At 38.8% G+C, this 22,083-nt stretch overlaps 2 protein-coding genes across 2 annotated transcripts in view; both read left to right on the top strand.

Annotated features, from left to right (window-relative positions):
* Positions 1-17,725, top strand: part of LOC114564011 (eph receptor A6) — a 143,746-nt gene extending 126,021 nt beyond the window's left edge. The window contains exons 11-16 of the mRNA XM_028591113.1: positions 3,301-3,362; positions 3,605-3,814; positions 6,337-6,486; positions 9,559-9,752; positions 10,849-10,998; positions 15,401-17,725. Coding sequence (XP_028446914.1) covers positions 3,301-3,362; positions 3,605-3,814; positions 6,337-6,486; positions 9,559-9,752; positions 10,849-10,998; positions 15,401-15,515 — 881 coding nt within the window. The 3' untranslated portion in view covers positions 15,516-17,725. The remainder of the gene's footprint in view (positions 1-3,300; positions 3,363-3,604; positions 3,815-6,336; positions 6,487-9,558; positions 9,753-10,848; positions 10,999-15,400) is intronic.
* A 730-nt stretch (positions 17,726-18,455) lies between these two features.
* On the top strand, positions 18,456-21,495 carry LOC114564658 (ADP-ribosylation factor-like protein 6). The gene is made up of 7 exons (XM_028592136.1): positions 18,456-18,578; positions 18,971-19,032; positions 19,156-19,224; positions 19,312-19,406; positions 20,053-20,182; positions 21,097-21,152; positions 21,470-21,495. The coding sequence occupies exons 1-7, from the start codon at positions 18,456-18,458 to the stop codon at positions 21,493-21,495; spliced, it is 561 nt and encodes a 186-aa protein (XP_028447937.1).
* The last annotated feature ends 588 nt before the right edge of the window (positions 21,496-22,083 follow it).

Raw genomic sequence — 22,083 nt, forward strand, 5'->3', positions numbered from 1 at the left:
AGCTCTCTTGAATCTGGAGTGTGATATCATGGTGTTAGTTCACTAAAGTAACACTTTTATTTTCTTTTTCAGCAGTTCAGAATGTTTTACAGTACAGCTCACTGGCACACCGGCCTGGACAACTGCCTCCGAGCTGTAAACCAGTCACTGTAACACTGTAGGAGTCCTCTGTGGAGAAACAATAACATTTGGAAAGAGAGTCTGTGCTTGCACCTGTTCCTAACTGTTTCACGTTATGGACTGAATACTGAGCAGGTCCTGTTCGGAAGGTTGAAAAAGTTTTATGAATTGAGTGTCTTGACTCGATCAATCAACTGCTGATGGGGTGTGTGCGTTTCCCAAGCCTTCTCGTTGCTTTTCTTTGTCTCAGACTGGCAGTTACACACACACACACACACACACACACACACACACACACACACACACACACACACACACACACACACATGCGCACACACAGTGTGATTCCAATGTGTCACCTACATGACTTAGAACATTATCTTGTGCTTTATCAGAGGATCATTTGGGACCAGTGCCCCCTTTTATTCAATAATGTATCATGCTGACCAGTCTTTGCTCCATGTTGTCCTGTGATATTTGCAACTTTAGATGCTTACGTTATAGATGATAATAGATGCAAAGACATTTGAAAATTGAGGGTTTGCCTATTAGTTCCCAAAAATCCCATCAGATTCTTTCAGCATCAAACACATCTAATATCATGATATAATTGACCATTCGCAAAAGCCACGACCCCTAGTTATTGTTACTACGCCCGTCAATTGAGAACCAGACACATAGCCATGGCTGGGTTGAGCTCCATACCTATTGGTATAAGTGATTGGTTTTGGAGTAATGCAGCAGACATATCCTCCAGGGCACGACAGAAAGGGCTGCAATATGCAGTGGAGGGATATGTTCAATGACCGTCAACCTCCTGAATTTCCTACGGAATAATAAAGGATCTAATGTTCTAACTTTACTACTTTCAATAATAATGCTATATAGAACCACAACTGTTAACTTAAGTCCAGTTTTACAGATTGTAACTGCTATGTACTTAGCTACTTAAAATACTTATTGATAATTGATATAAGTTAGCTCGCTAGCTTTACTTACCTTGGAGCAGACATATGTAGCTATGCTTATTAATCTTCAAGGCATTTAGCTGTGAGTGAGGTCTCCCACACTGCTTAATCCATTGTTGGCATCTCTCCGCTTGGGTCTTGGGCTTTGGAAAGGCGAAAAAAACGACCCCTCCCTTAGGGTTGTGCAATTAATTGAATTTCGGTTTCAATTTCGATTTTGGCTCCCAAATATAGTATAATCGAGAAAAAATGATTATTTTGCCATGTTCTGTTTTGCAAGAACACTCTTATTTTGTCTTGTGTACTGAATGACACGCGTATGCGCACATCCGCACACGCCCCTCCCGATGCCAGCCAGTCAGGGAGGCAAGTCGTGAGCTTAGAATTATAAGGTTCTATCTCCACTTTTGGCCGAAATTGAGTTTTTGACATAATCTGATCCCTTAGGTGTTTATTAATGCCTGTGTGGTGTTATTTTTGTAAAAAAATATTTTCTTAGTTAGTTATTAATAAAATAAAAAGGTTCCATCTCACAAAATAGCTGGGATGTAAAACTTTGATGCTCAATATCTCTGAACTACACTAAACGGAGATAGAACCTTATAATTCTAAGTTCACAAAGTCGTGTGCATATCATCCGCTGGAATTTAAAACCTCAGCGCGAGTAAAGATGGCAGCAGCAGCGTTTGGTGAGCAAAAAAAAGGCAAAACCAACTCAGTTGTCTGGGAACAGCTAACGTTAGCTAACCCTGCGGTCCCTCTGCCTTTGCCCCCCGCTGTAGTATACTGTCTATAGACGTTGTATTCCCCCGACACGCTGTATTCACTTACTGTTTAAAACTTTTTCCAGCTTAGTGGGGGTGCATAGGCATACTGCTCAAAACAACATGAAAAAACATAGTAATGTTCCCTCAGCATTTAGTTGTTAAACTGTATATAAATGAGCAGGGACATTAAATCACCTGTTTCACATAACCTTACTCTAAGGTACCGTCTATGTGCTGGATTTGTCCTAAGGTTAGCTAGAAAATAAGCCCACTGACGGCGACATTATTGTTGATATTTTAGCACAATGTTTCGTAATGACAGTAGTAGTGCTCATAGTGAGTGAACATGTGATGTGAGATGGCCATTGTGTTATGTCTGTGGAACTGTTCATTAGCTGTGTAACGTTATGTGTGATATCTGTAAAGCTGAACCAACTAACAGATTTTATTCTGATCCAAAAACTCTTTCTTTGAGATAAAGGACACTAACAGATTATACCCTGGACACTATCCATTATATCCAAATGTTAATGAGTAATCGTGTTAAATAATCGTGATTTCAATATTGACCAAAATAATCGTGATTATTATTTTTTCCATAATCGAGCAGCCCTACCCTCCCTCTAAACTTTTGGGGTACCTGGTGTCAGACTTGCAGGTGCCAAAGCCGCATCGTTTCACCATCTTGCTGAAATCGCAGTATTTGACGAGGGTCCTTCTCCTTAGTTACAGTTGCTGAGCTAGGATTGGACGAGGACCGTTCAAGGGCGGGGTCAATTGCAGTTCTACACTGGTGGTTTTACAAAAGCCCTTCAACTGAGTTTATTTCTAAGTGGCATTATTGGATTGTCCACACATGCAATCATTGTTTCAATATCACCAATTGTTTAAGTGTTTATAATCATTAGTAATATTACCAAGTGGTGGTTTCATTTAAAGGTTTCATCAACAAATAATGGTGTAATTTTTAATGGTCAAATTTATATATACATAGATAGATAGATAGATAGATAGATAGATAGATAGATAGATAGATCTATATATCTATCTCTCTCTCTATATATATATATATATATATATATATATATATATATATATATATATATATAGAGAGAGAGAGAGAGAGAGAGAGAGAGAGAGAGAGAGAGAGATAGAATTTTAACACAAAACACGGGCTAAGAGCATCTTTTATCAAAAGATATCAATCTCAGTATTTACCATTAAAAAAAAAAAAAAAAAAACTGCAAAACAATATAAGCACAGACAAAGATCCACTTAGTAGCTTATGAGCTTTTAACTGTAGCTCGCAGCACATGCAAGTGGCTCAGGTGTCATTATATTCACCTGTCACGTTTCTTCTGTCTTGTCTTTCACCCTCCACTTTCTTTTAGCAAAGATAGCATCTTTGGAGAAATAAGGAGTGTGTTGTGTTTGTGTGTTTGCAGGCAGGCCTGTAATGATTGTGGTGGAGTATGTGGAAAATGGATCGCTGGACTCCTTTCTGAGGGTGAGTTTTGAGGTGATCGGAGAACTTGAGTATGATTATGTCTAATTTTCTGTCTCAGGTGGTATTTCTCTGAGAAATAAACACTGAAATGTATGTATGTATGTTGCTCCATACATACCATTATGTCATTCCTTTGTCTTTATGTGTTTGCTATCGACCCTGCTTTTCTCTCTCGTCAGCGCTCTCTCTATTTTATTTTCAATGGCTCCTCATTTCTCTCTGTATCCTGCTCTCCCTGTCAGCAACATGACGGTCACTTCACTGTCATCCAGTTGGTTGGCATGCTGCGTGGCATCGCCTCGGGCATGAAGTATCTGTCAGACATGGGCTACGTTCACCGAGACCTGGCAGCTCGAAACATCCTGGTCAACAGCAACCTGGTGTGTAAAGTGTCAGACTTCGGCCTGTCCCGAGTCCTGGAGGATGACCCAGAGGCTGCTTACACCACAACGGTACACACCTGACATATCCTTCTAAAACCAAGCAGCTGCTACTAATATATGACAGGTTTTAACAAAAATAATAATAATAATAATAATAATAATAATAATAATAATAATAATACCATTAGTTTCATTGAAAACTTCACTTAAATAGCAGTCCGTCTGCACCTAGTCTATATCGACGACATTTAATTTCCGTAATTGTTCAGGTGCCTCCGGAGGTTTTGTTTGTTTTATTATTTAACAACCTTTGAACGTACACGTTCCAAAAAAAAAAGTTCCCGAGGCTATTTTGCAGAGGCAACATTGCTCCATCCGGCACTTAGCGCCGCCGAAGACGGTTTTGATTGGTTTAAAGAAATGCCAATGAACCAGAGCACATTTTTCTCCCATCCCGGAATGCTGTGTGGACTAGCCAGACCCTCCTTCGCAGCGCTGTGGAGGAAGTTCTGGCAATGCGAGACTAGTCTGCACCCAAAAAAACGACCGTATGGGTCGATTTTGCAGGCAGCTCATAATGACCCACAATTACGTTTCTTGTTAAGCGGCATCCTCTCATGGCTGTGGTAATTATCGCCAGAACAAATGTGGAAGTGAGGTGACAAAGTACAAAGTGCCAAATTCCGCATAAGGATAGGTAGTTTGGTTTCTTTTCACTTGGAAGACTGGAGTTCAAACCACAACTGAACTGTCTTTTTGAAGTTAACCGAGTTTTAGTCTGTGACGTCACGTTACGTCACCTCATTTTAAGCCAATCCCTGATGTTTTACTAACCCTAAAAGTTTTTTGGTGCCTTGACCTAACAAGTTCCATTTCACAACGTTTAGTACAAACTGAGCCTATTAGCTATAAACTATTAGGTTAAATAGAACGGTGACAGGATTACGGTCACATGATTAAACTGCCACCATGCAGCAGTAAACCAAACAGTTGCATGTGTCGTTTTGGGCGTCTTTAAAAATCAACCTTCAGTGTCATTTAGGTATGAGGATGTGTTGGTAAATAGTTACATAGCTTTGTCTTTTTTTAACCCTTACAATGATGTAGTTTATGGGACAAACTGAAAATGCTGCGTTATATGTAATGAAATGGTCATATATTATAATTTTGTATCTGCAGTTTGGCACTGGCCTCCAAAGCCATTCGCACAACAGTGACATATTGACGTAATTCCATTTTCTCTGCTCAGAGCTTATCTGAAAAACTTTTGATTTGAGATTCAGGTGTAGAAGGCAGACATGTTGCTAAATGTATTCAGTATTTGCATTAAAAATCCTGTGATTGAAATATCGCTGTAGTCCAACAAAGAGAACTGTTGTCTTCCTTTTCTTGGAGGCAAGCTTTGCATGTTTTAGCTCTACAAATATACAAACACAGAGATACAAATAGTGACAGCACTAAACATCTCTGGGAATAAGCAATTATATTCGCTATACTGTTGGAAATTCAGTCACTTGAAAAAAGGCATCTGAAGGGGTTTTCTAAAAGCCAGAGATGGTTTCCTTCGAGATACAATCTGCTGTCTTCAGAGATACAGCCGAGATAAGGACGTAATCAGTGCAATGCTTGTTAGATCATCTCTCCTTGTCCCAGCAAAACTATCTAGCTCTGTGTCTCCAACCATAGTAACAATGTGATTTACAATAAGCCATCATGCTGATGGGATATCAGAAAAATATATTGATTTAAAACATAATAATACACGTGTCAGCCGTGACAGCACCAACACCAACAATAATAACACGGATAACAGTTGGTTGACATCTCCTGTTCTGTTCCTGGCTTTGTAAGGGAACCTAATTAGAAGTTTGAAGTCTTGAACTGTGAAAGGCACAGAGACCCAGCAACTCAATTTACAGACATGTACTGAGAGCTTACAAGACACTCCCTACCAGCTGTTCTGTGGCTAATCCTCCCTGTATCACTTCATAACAACAACAACAACAACAAAACTGTTACCTGCTGTTATTGTATCTTATCATTTTGAATCTCCAAAGCAAGTTCATAATTTCCAAACAAATCAGTGTTGAAATGCATTTGGAATTTGGGACACTTGAATTTGTATTTACAGACTGATGCTGTCAGTGTGGCTTCAGATATCAGCAAACTGATGTATCGACTACTCCTACTTGATAAGGCTGCTGAAATGTAATTTGTTTGCCTTCTCTCCTGAGGCCAGCGACAGATGGAGTTGCCTTAGATAGCAAAAGCTAAATTTCAAAAACTGAAATGACGCTGTTCTGTAAATCTGTCTGAGCCCACAGTGACCTCCATTTCCTGGTTTGTATTGAGGTTATTGTGTGAAGGAAATGCTGTGTTTACGGTTCCAAGTTTAACTTTCTGCTCCACAACACTGTGGTTGAAATCCACAGAAGGGTGAGGTGAGGGGATGGAGAGAGAGGTGAGGCAGGGTTGATGGTACTGAGATGCTGAGCTATACCTTGAATGATTTACTAGATGCTGCACATAATAAAATTTTTTACAATCTGAGTCTATCCATGAGTGTTTACTTTATTTGTGTGTGTGACCAGGGTGGTAAGATCCCCATCCGATGGACTGCTCCTGAGGCCATCTCATACAGGAAGTTCTCCTCTGCCAGCGACGCGTGGAGTTACGGCATCGTCATGTGGGAAGTGATGTCATATGGGGAGCGGCCATACTGGGAGATGTCCAATCAGGATGTGAGTATTGTAGTCATCATCACAAAGGTTGTTTAGTTCATTTGTGTCACATGGGAAGTGACCCTGTCGGGATAATGTTCTTTAGAGTTACAAAAAAAAATGATTAAGTGCCAACTGCATGATTACCTCATTATCCTACTCACTCTCCCCTCTCAATCAAAAAGCTCTCAAGTCTCACTGACTCTAATCCGAAAAGCTTCTGCCACCAAGTTTGTAAGTCTTTAATACAATGTACTGCATATTCATGACGCTTATATTCAGAATTGAAGGAAATGGACCATGATGCAAAGGAGCTTTTCGGTGATTTCAGAAAAGAAGTAGTAGAGCTACTGCAGCGGAAGAGGAGAGGAGGCATTAGTTTGGTGACTGATATCTTAATTAGTATATTGGCTTTTTATTTTAATTTTTTTGGGTCCCTCAAATTAGCTTTATGGTACAGTATGAAACACAAAAGTATTTAATGCTGAAAAGAGAACAAATAAATAAGCCTACTGCACATGAGATATGTTAATGTCAGTCAATTCCTTAAAAGGAATAAGTTTTGCTAATAGTATTGGTAATCGTGGTTTATCCTGTTGGTGACAGGATGCTATGGCAGGACCATAACCAGGGGCACGTTCAATCTCAAACCGGTGGGCACCGTGTTGTTACGGTTTCCGTGTTGAACGACGTGTTTCCTCAGAAAGGTGTGAAACGGTGTGCAACAGCTTTGAGATATGTTTTCTCTCGTTTGGTGGGTGTGTCTCTTGTTTATTGGCTGTGTCCCAGGTGATACCCAGTCAGCAGAGAAGTGCATGTAAACTCGTGGTAATAAAAAAGCAGAGCTCTTGCGCCTAAAACAGGATGTTCAACGCACCCCCATTTTTAGTTTATAAAAACATGTTGCTGCATTTTGCTGAACGTGGCCCAGGATTTTAGAAATGCTGGGGTCATCATGAACCATGTTTCAGGCCCCCAGGGACTGCAGTTGGTGGCTACTAGCTAAATCTGGTACCAAACATCTCTTCTCTTGTTTGAGATTATTGTTTTTAGGTACAAGGTCCCTGACAAATACATTTGTTAAAGATCCCAAATTTCCCAATATTTTTTTTACCTAGATATTTTTTAGTCTAAAAGATATCAGAATCAGCCTGAAAAATGTAACCTGTATAATATGTGTGTAATTGTACAATGTACAAGAAATGTCCAAGAAATCTTACTGAAGACCTTGAATTGAAGTGACCTTGATGTCCTCAATGGTAGTCTTGGCTACCATATATCCAATTCGTATCATTTTGGGACATTAAATCATTGTCTGTGGGAAGCATTAGGAGGCACTGACTAAAACACTGGATGGACTTTATTTGGAGCTATGACACAATCTTATACAATAGTTACGTATTGTAATTCCAGATTCTATGAGTGTAGGCATAGCCCTCTAAGAGCTGTTGCTATTATACTGTACATCATCAAGCACAGGCTCTTCGGACAAATTTTTCTGTCATTTTTTTTTTTCTTTTGATTTCAAAAAAACAAAAAATGATAGAAAAATGAGTCCAAAGAGTCCTGGATAAGTTGGTTGACACAGCTGCATTAGCTAACTCGCGGAGTGTAATGTGAGCGTGCTGGTGTTTGAACTTTTGAGTGCTGTTCCTATTCCATATAACTATTCCTTTAAGTGATTTTCCCTGCAGCATCTCAGTGATTGTTCCGAGAGGATGGAGAAGACTTGTTCATGTTGTTTTCACAAATATTCCCCTCACAAGTCTGGCTCTCTGACCTCTAGCACTGCAGCTCACCTCAATATTGACTTCTCAATTCAAGTCCTGCTCCACTGAGTAAATTCTCCGTTTATTTTCCATTATATGTGTTAAAATTGCTGCCCTTCAACCTGCTCTCTGGTTGTTTTCTCACATCAAAAGCCTACCTCTTTAAAGGAGAGCAGGGGAGGAACAGAAATGCTGGTGAGAGTCACCAAAAGGATGAAAAAGAGGAGTGAGAGGGAAAGGAAAAGAGCAGTGAAGGTCAGAGGTTCAGAAGACTTCGGTCGGATAGAGGGGGAGTTTAAAGCTGTGGATTCAGTGTGGCTGAGCCACCCCGCTGATCCCTGGGCTGTGGTCAGGGATTGGAGGGACCATGGAGGAAGCAGATCCATCCCTCTCTCCGCTGAGTGTGAAAGCTCCACCGTAATCCCTTCAACCCCTTACACACAGACGCATACACATTTATACACAGACACCCACACACACACATTCACTAAGGTCCCAGGGTTTGGGGAGGATTTGTGCTGTTTGGGAATTGCTTAGAAGTGCTTTCCAAGGCAAAAGGTCAGCCAAGCCGCAAAACCAGCCAAACACTATCTCATCCTGGTCAGCCACTTAACAATGCTCCCTACAAAGATACATGTATGGACCTCGACTTTGCCGTAGCGTAGACTCGCAGATACGATATGGAGATCAACTATATAGAGACTACATGGACACGCTATCGGCTCAGATAAAAAAGGGATTTACACTTGCATGTTGGAATTGATTGTTAGTACAGATTAGGTTCGGGCACATGTATAAAAGACATAGTTCAATTGTACTACACAGGAAAGTAAACACGCAAGGAGGAGGTTATAGGAAATAAAAGATGCCTGATGAAAGACGAAACAGATCATAAAAATAGGATCTCCTTAGCATTTATATGTGAAATACAGGCATATTATACATTTTAATTGTGTGGAACACTATGTTAAGTCACCGTTTACAATTTTCTTAACCTTCATTTTAGGTCTTTATTCATAGAAAATAATTTTAAAGAATGTTCGTACAAGTTGAGTAGGATCAACTCGTAGCACTGTAAAGCTTTGTAAATGCAACCCCAAAACCTCAGACCTTAAATGCAAATTTCTATAGCGCCAAACAATGCTACATTTTTATATATATTTTTTTAATATTCAGTAGGTTTATTGTGTTTGTCTGCAAGATCAAAGAGAAACCACTATTTTGATTTCCGAGTAGATCCATTTTCAAGCTAATAAAATTAGAATCAAGTAGCCATCTTCCACATTTAGACTTTGTCCTTTATCCCATCCGACTTTCTCTCCAGGTGATTCTGTCTATTGAAGAGGGCTACCGGCTGCCTGCACCGATGGGGTGCCCCGTGGCCCTGCACCAACTGATGCTGCACTGCTGGCAGAAGGAGAGGAGTCACCGGCCTAAATTCACCGATGTTGTTACCTTCTTGGATAAACTGATCCGTAACCCCAGCAGCCTGCTGCCACTGGTAGAGGACATTCAGAGGTGCAGTATTAAACAGTTCCTAGCATCATAAAATGCTTTAAATTTAAATGCACTGTAAGTCAGGGACGTGCACAAACGTTTTAGGCGGAAGGGGCTCAAAAAAAAAAAAAGGCCTAATAGTTAATGAATAATTATTTTTTTAAACAAAAAAAATATATATTAACACAACTCTGACTACCTTACCAATTTATCTTATTTCCCGTATGCAATTGTTTAATAGATTTAATAAATACTCAACAAAATAATCCGTTTACACAGATACTTTTTATATCAGGTTAATCCCCAAACACCAAAGGAAACTCTGCCACAATGTGCATGTTTTCTATGCTACTAGTTTCAAGTATATATTTAGAACAAGTGACTGCACCAAGGAGAGGGACATAGTTTTGTTTATTTTGCAAATGGCAATACATCTTTTTAAATCTTTTGGTGTGGTAAATAAAACTCAAAAAAATCTTTTGGAAAAATCTTCACACTAAACTGAAAAAGAATGTTGCTGCGATTGTGTTAATTTTACACACACTCCACCGATAATGAAAAAACACTGTTATTATTAAGTGAGGAGCCTACGATCCAAATGATGAAGTTACCGTTTAATGCAGGACACTTTTTTTCATGTTGTGGTACTCTAATGGAAATAAAACTTCCAAAATACACATTTAGATGGTATTTGTTGCAAATTAACACATTTTAATTAGTTAATGCCTAATTTGCATATCAATGTAGCGATTGCAATGACGTTATTAGACACTGTCTATGTGTGCACGAGCCTGCTGTAAGTTAATTTGAGCGGAGGCGACAGGGGATCGTATTTTTCAAGAATCTCTGAACTAAGAAGAGAACTTGAGTTATGAGTTACAATACACAGTAAGCTTTGATAGGACATCTCTCCTAAATCCAGGCAAAGATAGGGTGACTTTTCTGGTTAAGAAAGTGTATAAAAATGCTCTTACTCCTACGCCTAAAAGTAGGACCAAGTGTGTGTGATCACTCTGAAATCTGTAAGCCAGTAAGGTCAGTTGTCTACCTCTGAGATGTTTAGGAAAACTGGCAGGATTTGACATTATCTGGGTTATTTTTTATTTTTTCGTATCAGTCTACCGGAGTCTCCGGGGGAGGAAATGGACTACCCGATGTTCATCTCCATCGGCGACTGGCTGGACTCCATTAAGATGACTCAGTACAAAAGCAATTTCATGGCAGCTGGCTACAACACATTGGATTCTGTGGCGAGGATGAGTATTGAGTGAGTAGCAGAGCCAAAACATTATTACCATTATTAAATGGCATGAAACCAAATAGGACCTATCTTTGTAGCAGCAGTGGTGATATAAAGGGACACACCAATAATAATTACTCATGAAGTTCAGTTTACTTGTAACCCTGATACTTTACTTTATACTTTATTAGTCCCATCACTGGGAAATTTGTCTTGGACACCGTGCATAGTCTAGTCATGCAAAGCAACATGATCAAAGTACATAAAACACATGATCAAAATACATAAAAACACAAGAATACATCATTCACACAATACAGCATCCATTAAAAAAAAAAAAAAAAAAAAAGAAGGCAGTTCACAGTATTTCATTTCTATTTAGCGCCTTTATTGCAGTAGAAACAAAGAAGTTTTTTAGTCGATTAGACCTGCACATCAAGACCCTATACCTCCTTCCCGAAGGTAATAATTTAAAATTGTCATTCAAGATATGCGTATCGTCTCTCACAATTTTCTTGGCATGATTTAGAATTGTGCACCAATCGTCCCAACCTTGATTTTAATTGGACCGTCAAATTACCATACCATGCCGTAATACCATATCTGATCAAACTCTCAAAAATAGACTGGTAGAACAAGTACATAATTCTCTGATTTACGCCGAACGCTTTTAACCTTCGTAAATAATATAGTCTCTGCTGTAACCTGGAACAAAGATTGTTGACATGAGAAGACCAACATAGTGTATTCTCTATATAAACTCCCAAGTACTTATGTGAAGGTACCTGTGCAATGATATTACCATATATCATTACCGGACTATGGTCTCTTACACTTCTAGGATCAAAAATGATCTCTACAGTCTTGGCTCCATTCAGTATTAAGGAGTTATTATCGCACCAGCCAAAAAATCTGTCTACCTCAGAAAAATAGTGTGAAACATTATCTTGCATTTTTAATAAGCTTAAAATTGCTGTGTCATCAGAAAACTTGATAAAAAAAAGTACTCTCTTGACTTGCTACGCAGTCATTGGTATATAATGTAAATAAAATTGGTGAACAGACGCATCCGTGCGGGGCTCCCATGTTTGTAATTTTAACCTCAGAGTACGAGTTGTTGACTCTCACTTGTTGTGTGCGATTGTTCAGAAAGGAATAGAGCCATTTGATACAGTATGGATTTACATTAAGTTCTTTTAACTTTGTGGTCAGCAATCTAGGATTCAGGGTATTGAACGCTGAACTAAAATCAATAAAAAGTAAACGGGCATTTGCTTGAGTGTCTTCTAAATCAGTGGTTCCCAACCTGGGGTCCGGGCACCCCCAGGGGGGGCGGCAAAGATCACAGGGGGGGCGCGAGTCTTTATCTGGTTTGAGGTTGAGGTAAAAAAAATTGTTTTGCAGATGTTAAACAAATGATGATAATACACTAGAATATCTAATGTATACAAAAGTCTGTATGAAAACTATATATTTTGTTGTATCCTCATTTTTCCTGCCGCCACGGCATCACTATTTTATGAATGAAACATGGAGGAGAAACGTAACAGTGCTGATAACTCCTCTGTATCAAAAAAGAAAGTAAGGCTCTATCTGGAGAGTTACCTCAACTTCGGTTTTGGGGGCTCAGCTTTTCTTAGACATGAGGGGGGGCGCCAAGGAAAAAAGGTTGGGAACCACTGTTCTAAATGACTAGTCACTAAGTGAGAGATGCAATTAATTGCGTCCTCGGTACCTCGCCTCTCCTTATAAGCAAATTGAAACGGGTCGAGTAAAGGTTTAACATGATCCTTTAAACCCATTAAAACATATTGTTCAAAACACTTCATAACATGTGATGTTAGGGCCACAGGTCTGAAATCACGATTCTCCATTGAGTTCTGTTTCTTAGGGACTGGTATAACAATAGATTTTTTCCATAAGGATGGAATAGTATTTGAATCTAAAGATTTTTGAAAAATTGGGCAGAAATCTTTAGATTCACATACTATTCCATCCTTATGGAAAAATGATGGCATAGTGATGTAATCAGGGTTATATCAAATTCAGCTTGAGACTTTAAAGTCTAGAGCCTTAGTGGTCCCCTTACACTGTATCTGAAGTCTCTTTCCCAAAATTCAGCCTTGGTGCAGAATTACAGCCACTAGAGCCAGTCCCACAATGAGCTTTCCTTAGTATCTGCCACTTCTGTGTCTGTATCTTTAAATGCTATTGAGGAGGAGAGGGGGGAGGCAAGGTGGAGGGTGGGGGTGTGGCCTTGACCAACTGCCATGCTTCGCATGACCTCATAAGGAGCAGATTCCAGATCTGCCAATCTGAGCTTTCATTTTCTCAAAGGCAGAGCAGGATACCCAGAGCTCGGTTTACACCTATCACCATTTCTAGCCACTAGGGGACCATAGGCAGGCTGGGGGAACTCATATTAATGTTAAAAAACTTCATGAAGTGAAATTGGGTGTTCTTCAGGCAAGGAGTTTTTTATTTTTTAAATGAAAGACACTGTCAAGTTGCATAATGGCACGTGCAGGATCCAGGGTTTTTGGCGCAAGGCTAGGGTGACCAGACGTCCCGGTTTGACCGGGACAGTCCCGATTTGACCGGGACAGTCCCAATTTTTAATTGCTTGTCCCGAGTCCCTAAACAATTTGTCTCATTCAGAGACCCAAACGGGACTCTGTGTCTGTCAGAAGGTCTGAGCAATCACGTAATGCACAGCAGACTATGGTGCAGGTATAGATTATTTTCTGAAATATAGCTTGTGATTTTATTCTTGTAATAGCCTATTATCACTTTATTTTTCTCAAAAGTATCACGACTCCTCCAAATCACAGAGAACACTACTGTGTTTATATACTTTGAATGTGCACAAAGTTTTGGACAAGAGCAGTAAATCTTGCTCAAACATCTGAAATATTACTGTCCAGGGGTTTATTAATACATTAAAATGAATTAATGTATCATTGAGGTGAATAATTGTCATATGCACATTAAGGAGGTTCCTTAACCAACAAAAGACGCAAAACAGGAGGCAAGAGTAAATGATGCCTATAGGCTACATGTGTGCTGACTCAGATATAATTAGAAAAGTCCATCCAAAGGAGAATAAATAGTTGAAAGCAATACAGAATGCCTGACAGCTTTACTGCAATATATTCCATTATTTTTTTATATTCGGATTGTAATCTGTTTCTCTATAAATAAAGATATTTGCAGCATACATTGATTCAGAAAAAGGTAGAAATAGGTGCATTCACTAGAATGCAGGAAATTCAGTGTTTAATGCTCAGAATTTTCAATAAATCATTTTAATTACTTTGCTGTTATTGGAATAAATAACACTTAAAAAAATCTTTTTTTAGAAAAGATCTCAACATAAATCTCACACTAAAATTTTGTTAATTTCACAGGAAAGAACACTATTATTAGACGAGGAGCCTAGGATCAAAATAATGAAGTTACTGTCTGTGTCTGTGTCTGAACAGGGATGGCACATGTTCACGTTAAAAAGCGTGTGCGTGCACAAACACACTACGGTCACGCGCAAAGTGTCCCGGTTTTAGTTCCAGGAAATCTGGTCACCCTACGCAAGACTCAAAATTCAGGATATTTCAGCTTCTGCTGTTTTTTCTCACAAGCTCCCCAACGTTATGTATGTGTAATACTAAATTACAAGAATAGTCCTTTAATTACTTAATTGTTTACCTTTCTTAATTTAGTTTGTTTTATTTCTCTAAGTGTTTACATCACTTAATGAGCTTGTTTTTTTGTTTTGTTTTACATACAAAAGAGATGTTTTATAATGCGGGTATATATTATAAAAATGAAACCATTTGAAAGAAGAAATTAAATTCCAGCACACTATCAGCCCCGAGCTAATTAAAGGCGTGATGTTTTGGTCATGGTCCGGCATCTAATTCACAGTGCAAAATAACATACTGAGCCACAGAGTGTAACAACCAATCAAAAGAGGGGAGCCAAATCTCAACACTTTGGACAGTTACCACGTCAATAATTTATAAAAAATAAAAAAAAACATGTTTGAGATTTTGCTCCCCTTTTTGATTTGTTGATACAGCCTTGTGGTTGTAGGATAGACATGTTTAGTTTTACATAAACTCAGTGTGCACATGTTTTCACATACATGTTTTTACAAGGATAGAAAAATGAGGGATGTACTTCAAAGTGAGATCCTTTTTTTAATCTTCACTCAGCCCTTAAGACTGAGGACAGTTAATGACGCTTATAGCACATTTGTGATCAAAACATCACCTCCTTTTACCAGACCAAGTTAACATTGCCTACGTGATGCAAAGGGCTTCCCTGAAGAAGAAAAAAATGAGGCAATAAATGAAGTCAATGAAAAGTCCTCACAAGTAAGACTTAAAGCGTCTTGTGTGTGTTTGTTTTTGTGTTTCCCCTCTCGGCCTAGAGATGTGAGGCGTATAGGGGTGGAGCTGATCGGCCACCAGAGGCGGATCACCAGCAGCGTACAGACCCTCCGCCTTCAGCTACTGCACGAACAGGAGAAGGGTTTTCATGTATGAGGACAACCTTTAACACAACCTGGGATGGACAGATAGATGGACCAGAGGGAAGTGAAGTCTAGACTATTGGACAGACAGCCTACAGCCTGTGCCTGAGTCTTAACCCCTCATAAAGGAGGCAATTGGACAGACTACCACAGCAGACTGCCCCCTGGTCTCCCTCACATCCATTAGTAACAGACTATTTCCTACTATACACCCCTTACCCAGTATATCTGGCTCTGCCAGACTATTGCAGCCGGATCGACTTTAAAGACGGGCCCAGGCCCTCACTTAGGGGAATGTAATGCCTTGTTGCAGCAGCAGTACTTTGTGTGTGAAGCAACAATATCTAGAGATGTAGATTTGCAAACGTAATCTACCGGAACTTTTGACTATTTTCTTTTTTTTTTTTGCCATTTTCTCGCTCTGAGTTATGTGCTCATGTAGCTGCTATCGGGTGTGCAATCGAAAAGTATCCTCAATATCTTTTATTTCAGAGTTTGATTATTTACCATGGAGGTGTTATTTGCTTTGCTTTAGTTAACCCTCTCTCCAGAGAATCTGGTATGCGAATACTTGAATAAAGAAGTGAGAAGCAAGTTATGGAGATTTCTTGAATGTTCAAAAGTGTATAGACAATTAATCGATAATTATTATCATAACCTAATATCTATATATGTGCAGTCCTGTATGTGAAAGCCCTAGTAAATCTGGATCTTATTTAAGATGTTTTATTTATTTCTGATTTTTATCCGAATCAGCAATACAGTATTATGCAGTCACCTCAGTATCTCAGAGAAAGATGAAGAATTGTGCAATGAGAGAACTCTTGTTGACATGTTAACATGAGGCTCCCACCACACCATCCACCTGTTTCTATTGTCACATGCTTACCTTGCAGAACTGGATCCGTTGCCTTCAGATGAATAACCATACAAGTCTATTCTGACAGTTTTTAGCAACCAGTGTACTCGCAATTGTTTAACGATAAGCCTGATTTATTTTGGATTGTAAATGTTATACATTGCTTGAAAGTACACAATCTCCACTGTCCTAACATATGAATGTGAACATAATTTAGATATTTAGATAGGAGATGTTTGTCTGGAAACTTAACATGGACTTATATGGTTCTTCAGAATTAGCCGAAATGCTTTAATATACATTAATTATCTTTTTGCCTGCACACGCACTAATGCAGTGCATTTCGTGGACAAGGTTGATCTAAGATGTCAGAGCAGAATAGTGTGTCGTAGATGCAAAGCTCTACTCCAGTCTGTTTTTAAATTGTGGTCATGTGAAGGTTGTGGCATTTGTGGCAATATGGGAAACCAGTGTACATAGATGTAGTCTGGAATGAAAATTGTTGGATCTGCAGTAGATAATGTCAATTTGTCAGATGTTTGCCATTAAAATAATCATTTTTCTTCATCCACTAACTCAGTGGTTAATAGGCATTGCTGCAGAATATAGCCAGTTAGTTGAGTTGGGGGCAGCAGAAGTAGCTAAAACCTGGTGGATAGAAACCGGTGAGTAGTCTATGGTTTATGTGATCAGGACAGAGCTGTCCAGCAGAGACAGTAAGTGACTTTAATGACGGCAGAGGGAGAATAAATATAAACAGCAGCATCATAACTCATCATGTGTCATTCTAACATCACCAGTAACAAACACACTTACTTACACACACACACACACGCACGCACACACACTTACACACCCACGTAGAATGCCTTACAGTCCGTTAACCATGCAAGACAGAGACACTTTAGGTGTGGTTCATAAGTTTCAGTGCAGTCACAGGACCTAGCCATTACTTTGAGTTGTATTCCATATTCAAGAGAGCGACCGCCCCTCTACAGCAATGGTTTTTCTTACGAATTGTGGCTCGATGATTAATGTCAAAGGCAGACTGGATCTAGAGATCTGTGCCTTTCGGTCACAGCGTAGTTATGCATCCCAGCCTGCAGGAGTAGGAAAGTTGCACACACACATCCAAACACACATATACACTCACATACAAAGTATTTGCGCACACACGCTCGCGGTCACCACCCTTCTACAGACTAAGGAGAATATCAGATGCTGTTTGTTTAGCATGTTCTACTGCTGAGCAATGTTAGAATGTTATTTTGTACAAAGTACAAGTATACTTACAATTCTTGTATTTTATTTTTCTATAATTTCCAAAGAGATGTTGTAGATCTTCCACACTGTAAGAGGCAGTTACAGCGAATATTTATTTGCAAATAAAGACGAACAGTTCTGGTGGTTGACTGCTCATTTAATTTTGTTTCCATTTCTTAATCAAAATCAAAACGGCACTGATTTAAATGAATTATTGCTATCTTGTATCTTTCAGGTTGTGAAACGTCCTTGTTTTCAATGCTAAAATTAAGGAGAAACCTTGCTACCCATTGAAAAAAATCTCAGAGTTATCTCTTCAATTACCTTTTAATGTAAATTATTGTCTAATATAACCACCTCTTCAACCTGGCAACTTACATGAAGTTGTGCACATAACTGATAACCAAGAGATGGAGCTGTTGGATCACTGAACAGCTCCAGGCCTGGAGCGGTCTGTTTTATTTTTTTATATTTTTCATTTACCATAGATTTACATCAATACTCACAGTGTAAAACACACAGAATGACAAAACAGATTGATGACTCCAATTTAAGTAAAGTAAGTGTAGGAAATCAGGATAGGGGGCCTGGAGAGCTCCATACTCTGGTCACCAGGTGGTTCACAGAGCTTAAATCGCCTTAATAGGATTACCTATACCCAGGCAGCATCTCAGCTTGTGACACTATTCAGAACAAGGACTGGGATCCACGGCTATGTTTATCATTAGGAGAATTTGCAGAGAATTTGTAAATTATATTTAATTTCTAATAGTCAGACTATCCATGGGGTGATGCGTTACGATTTAAATGTTGTAGCATCAATCAAGTCTAATGGGGCTGCTGGATAAACTGTCGGGCTGGCTTGGCCTGAGGAAAAAAGAGGTCAACGTTTTGTGTTTGGGACTGGACAACAGTGGCAAAACTACCATCATCAACCAACTCAAACCGTCTAATGTAAGTACATGAGACTGTGGGATTAAACTTATTTTGTTAGAAAAAGTGAGAGGCCTTTGTGTACCGTAGTCTGTAATGTGGGTACACAAACTTTTTTTTTTTAAATCTTAATCTATACCATGATCATTTGGGGCAAGGCCTGTCAAAATTTCCTTTATTTCACTGCAATCATTCACTGATTGCTTGCTTTCAGAATTCCAATCATTTAGGCCCATTGTCAGAAGAATGGAAACATGTTAGTCAGGTAAAGCCCATATTTTACTTTTCTTATACTACTTGTTGACATACTTTTGCCATTACTTGGCTGTGTGTGTGTGTGTGTGTGTGTGTGTGTGTGTGTATATGTTTGTGTGTGTGTGCACACATGTGCGCGTGCGATTGTGTGTGCGCAGACACCGGCACCAGATATAGTCCCAACAATTGGCTTCAACATTGAGAAGTTCAAGAGTTCAAGGTAGAAATGTATAATGTATATTTATCACTATTATTTTTGACAGCCATGAAATAAAAAAAATAAAAAATGCGGCATAAAGTATCGTTCTCAGCTGTCTGTCCTCTCTTTTTTTTCTGCATGCAGCCTGTCTTTTACGGTCTTTGATATGTCTGGGCAGAGCAGATATAGAAACCTATGGGAGCATTACTACAAGTATGAAACACACAACATGCTTATCAAAATGCATCACTGCAACATGAGTCTGTGTCATTTATAACTTCTTCTCTTGTCTTTCTTTAGAGAGAGCCATGCCATCATATTTGTCATTGACAGCGGTGACAAACTGAGAATGGTTGTTGCCAAAGAGGAGCTAGAAACTCTTCTCAATCACGAAGGTACAAAATACCGGCAATGCTGTTTTAACTCATTTGTATAAAGACACAGTATGGATGATATTTCTTTTCAGTAGAATGCACAATTGACATATACTGTATAAATTAACAATATTTACAATATATATGTATAATGATATATGACACCAAGTGTGGCCTTTTACAAAATACATTGTCAGGCATGGTTCATATTCTGTGAAATAATAGAAATGATACAGTTTGAATTGGCGTTTCTTTGTAGGCATTAGTAATACTATTAACAGTATCCTGGAATTAAGTTGTTAGTATACTCATTGTCTGAATCTGGCATGTTCAACCATGTGGCATGAAAAACTAAGCTTAAGACTATAAAAGTTAATTTCACTGGCCAAAAAATGATGTAGAAATCATTGAAATCACTGGGTGTCACGTTAAGTTAAAGGAAAACCTGCTAGTTTTAGTCCTCCATCATGGCACTTGGTCCAATATGGTACAATTTTTTAATATATTAATTAAGAATAATCACATTTAAAGATAGGCTATATGTCTACACAAACTATAAACTTTGCTGATACTTAACTCCTTATTGGATAAACAAAAAAAATAAAAAGGTTTGTATCTTCCTCTTTGCCGATGATTCACTGGTCTTCATGTCTGTCTTATTATCCAGATATCCGCAGCAAAAAGATACCAGTATTGTTCTTTGCTAACAAGACGGATCTGCGTGATGCCATGTCTTCTGTCAAAGTCTCACAGATGTTGTCTTTAGAGAACATCAAAGACAAACCCTGGAACATCTGGTAAAATATCTGTCCTTGTTTATCCAAACAGGCGGCACATAGTCATTCCAAACCAATCTTTAGTTCAGAATTCTTTCTGATTCTCACTTATAGTACTCTGGTCAAGTCCTACAAGGATGCTGTGACATCGATGTGGCCACATAATTGTAGAAATATTCACCCTGATAAAGGGTCTGTAAGCAAAGGCTCCAAAGCCACCTCCACAAATATTGATGAGTAGTTTGCCACAGGCATCATGCTCTTTTTAGGTAGTCTTGAGGTAAGTGCACTTGGATTAAATTGGCTGAACTGAGCCAAGCACTGTCTCTTCCCAATCGTCAACATTTTGTGCTTCAAGAGTTACAGATTAAAGTCTTAAACAGAGTAGTAACATAGTGTTTACCACCCTGTTTACTCATCAGGCAGATGGGAGGCAGATGGATTAAGAGCTAGGCAGCTTTAAACATCCAGGATCCAAGAAAAGTAGTGAGAAAGTGCCACAAGGAGATTAGTCTATATCCTTGACGTTCCACTTCCGGAATTGCTGCGGTGCCGCAGGAAGTTCTGCCGAATGCATGTATTTTCACCGATGTCCATTTCCTTTGTGTTGGAATTTTAAACTTTGGTGGATTCATGAGGACTATGGTTGACTGCTCCTCAGATCTCTACAGGGTAAACTGAGACAGCTAGCTAGACTATCTGTCCAATCTGAGTTTTCTGTTGCAAAACTATTTTACAGCGGCTCTGTGCGGAGTTTAGCACCGCCCATGACAATTGTGATTGGTTTAAAGAAATGCCAATAAACTAGAGCAAGTTTTTCTACCATCCTGGAATGCTGTGTTGAGTAGCCAGACACTCCTCCGCTCCGCAGCGTGTGGATGGTCTGGCAAAACGAGAATACAAGATTAACTCCTTGACTTCTTATTTATTTTCAGTGCCAGCAATGCTATCAAAGGAGAGGGTCTCCAGGAAGGGTTGGACTGGCTACAAGGTAATATGTCTGTTCAGAACTGTCATACTGGGCCAAAAGAAACAAAAAGGCCATGTAAAATTGTGCTCAGAATTTCAATGTTCAAATGCTGTCAGTATTAAGACATGTTTTTTTTTTCATACCCATAGAACAAATTGCACAGTAAGTATCATGTCAACATGTAAAGTGATTGTGGTGGTAGATTGTATCTCTTTGGATGGTATTTAAGTCATGGTATGCCAAATAAGCATTACTAAAAACAGCAGGTATTTGTCGCTGTTGTTAATGCAAAAGAGAAAAATCCATAAAAATCAATGTTTCTGTTTTTCTCCTGCCAGATCATATGAAAACAATGAGCACATGAATGACTGAAATGCCTGTGACCATGGACGTGATGTGGATGTGGTAACTGGATCTAATTTACCACTTGGAGTATTCATCACACTTGATGTTGTAGGCCTTAAACTTCACTGTCAAATAGCTTAGTACTTCCTGTGCATGCTACAACTTTGAAACCATGTTTCTTTGGAAAACAAAATCTTGGTCATAGCTTAATTTGTATAGGGTTACTATGTAAATTGATTTTTTTAAAGAACCTAATAGTTACAGTACATCATTACAAAACTGTAAATGCAGTCTGAATAACATACTGTAAACAAAAAAAAGCCTAATGTTTCTGTATTCAGTAACATTTAAACATTTTTATTTGAAGCAGCTTCTTTTTTATTCCATGATACATCATTTCATTTAACAAATTTCATCGACTAAGCTTTTTTTTTGAAAATGCTGCCAGTGCTGAATATTGTACTACCTGGAGGATAATAAAAGCTTGTTTTTTGCTGAGTGTGTGCTATTTTTCTATTTTTAGAAGGAGGACATGCTTTAAAAAGAAATAAAATGCGTAATGAAGACAAATTAAAATTGAAAATACCAATTTAATAAATTATACAAA

Source organism: Perca flavescens, chromosome 11 (genome assembly GCF_004354835.1).
Source record: "Perca flavescens isolate YP-PL-M2 chromosome 11, PFLA_1.0, whole genome shotgun sequence".
Classification (NCBI taxonomy): domain Eukaryota; kingdom Metazoa; phylum Chordata; class Actinopteri; order Perciformes; family Percidae; genus Perca; species Perca flavescens.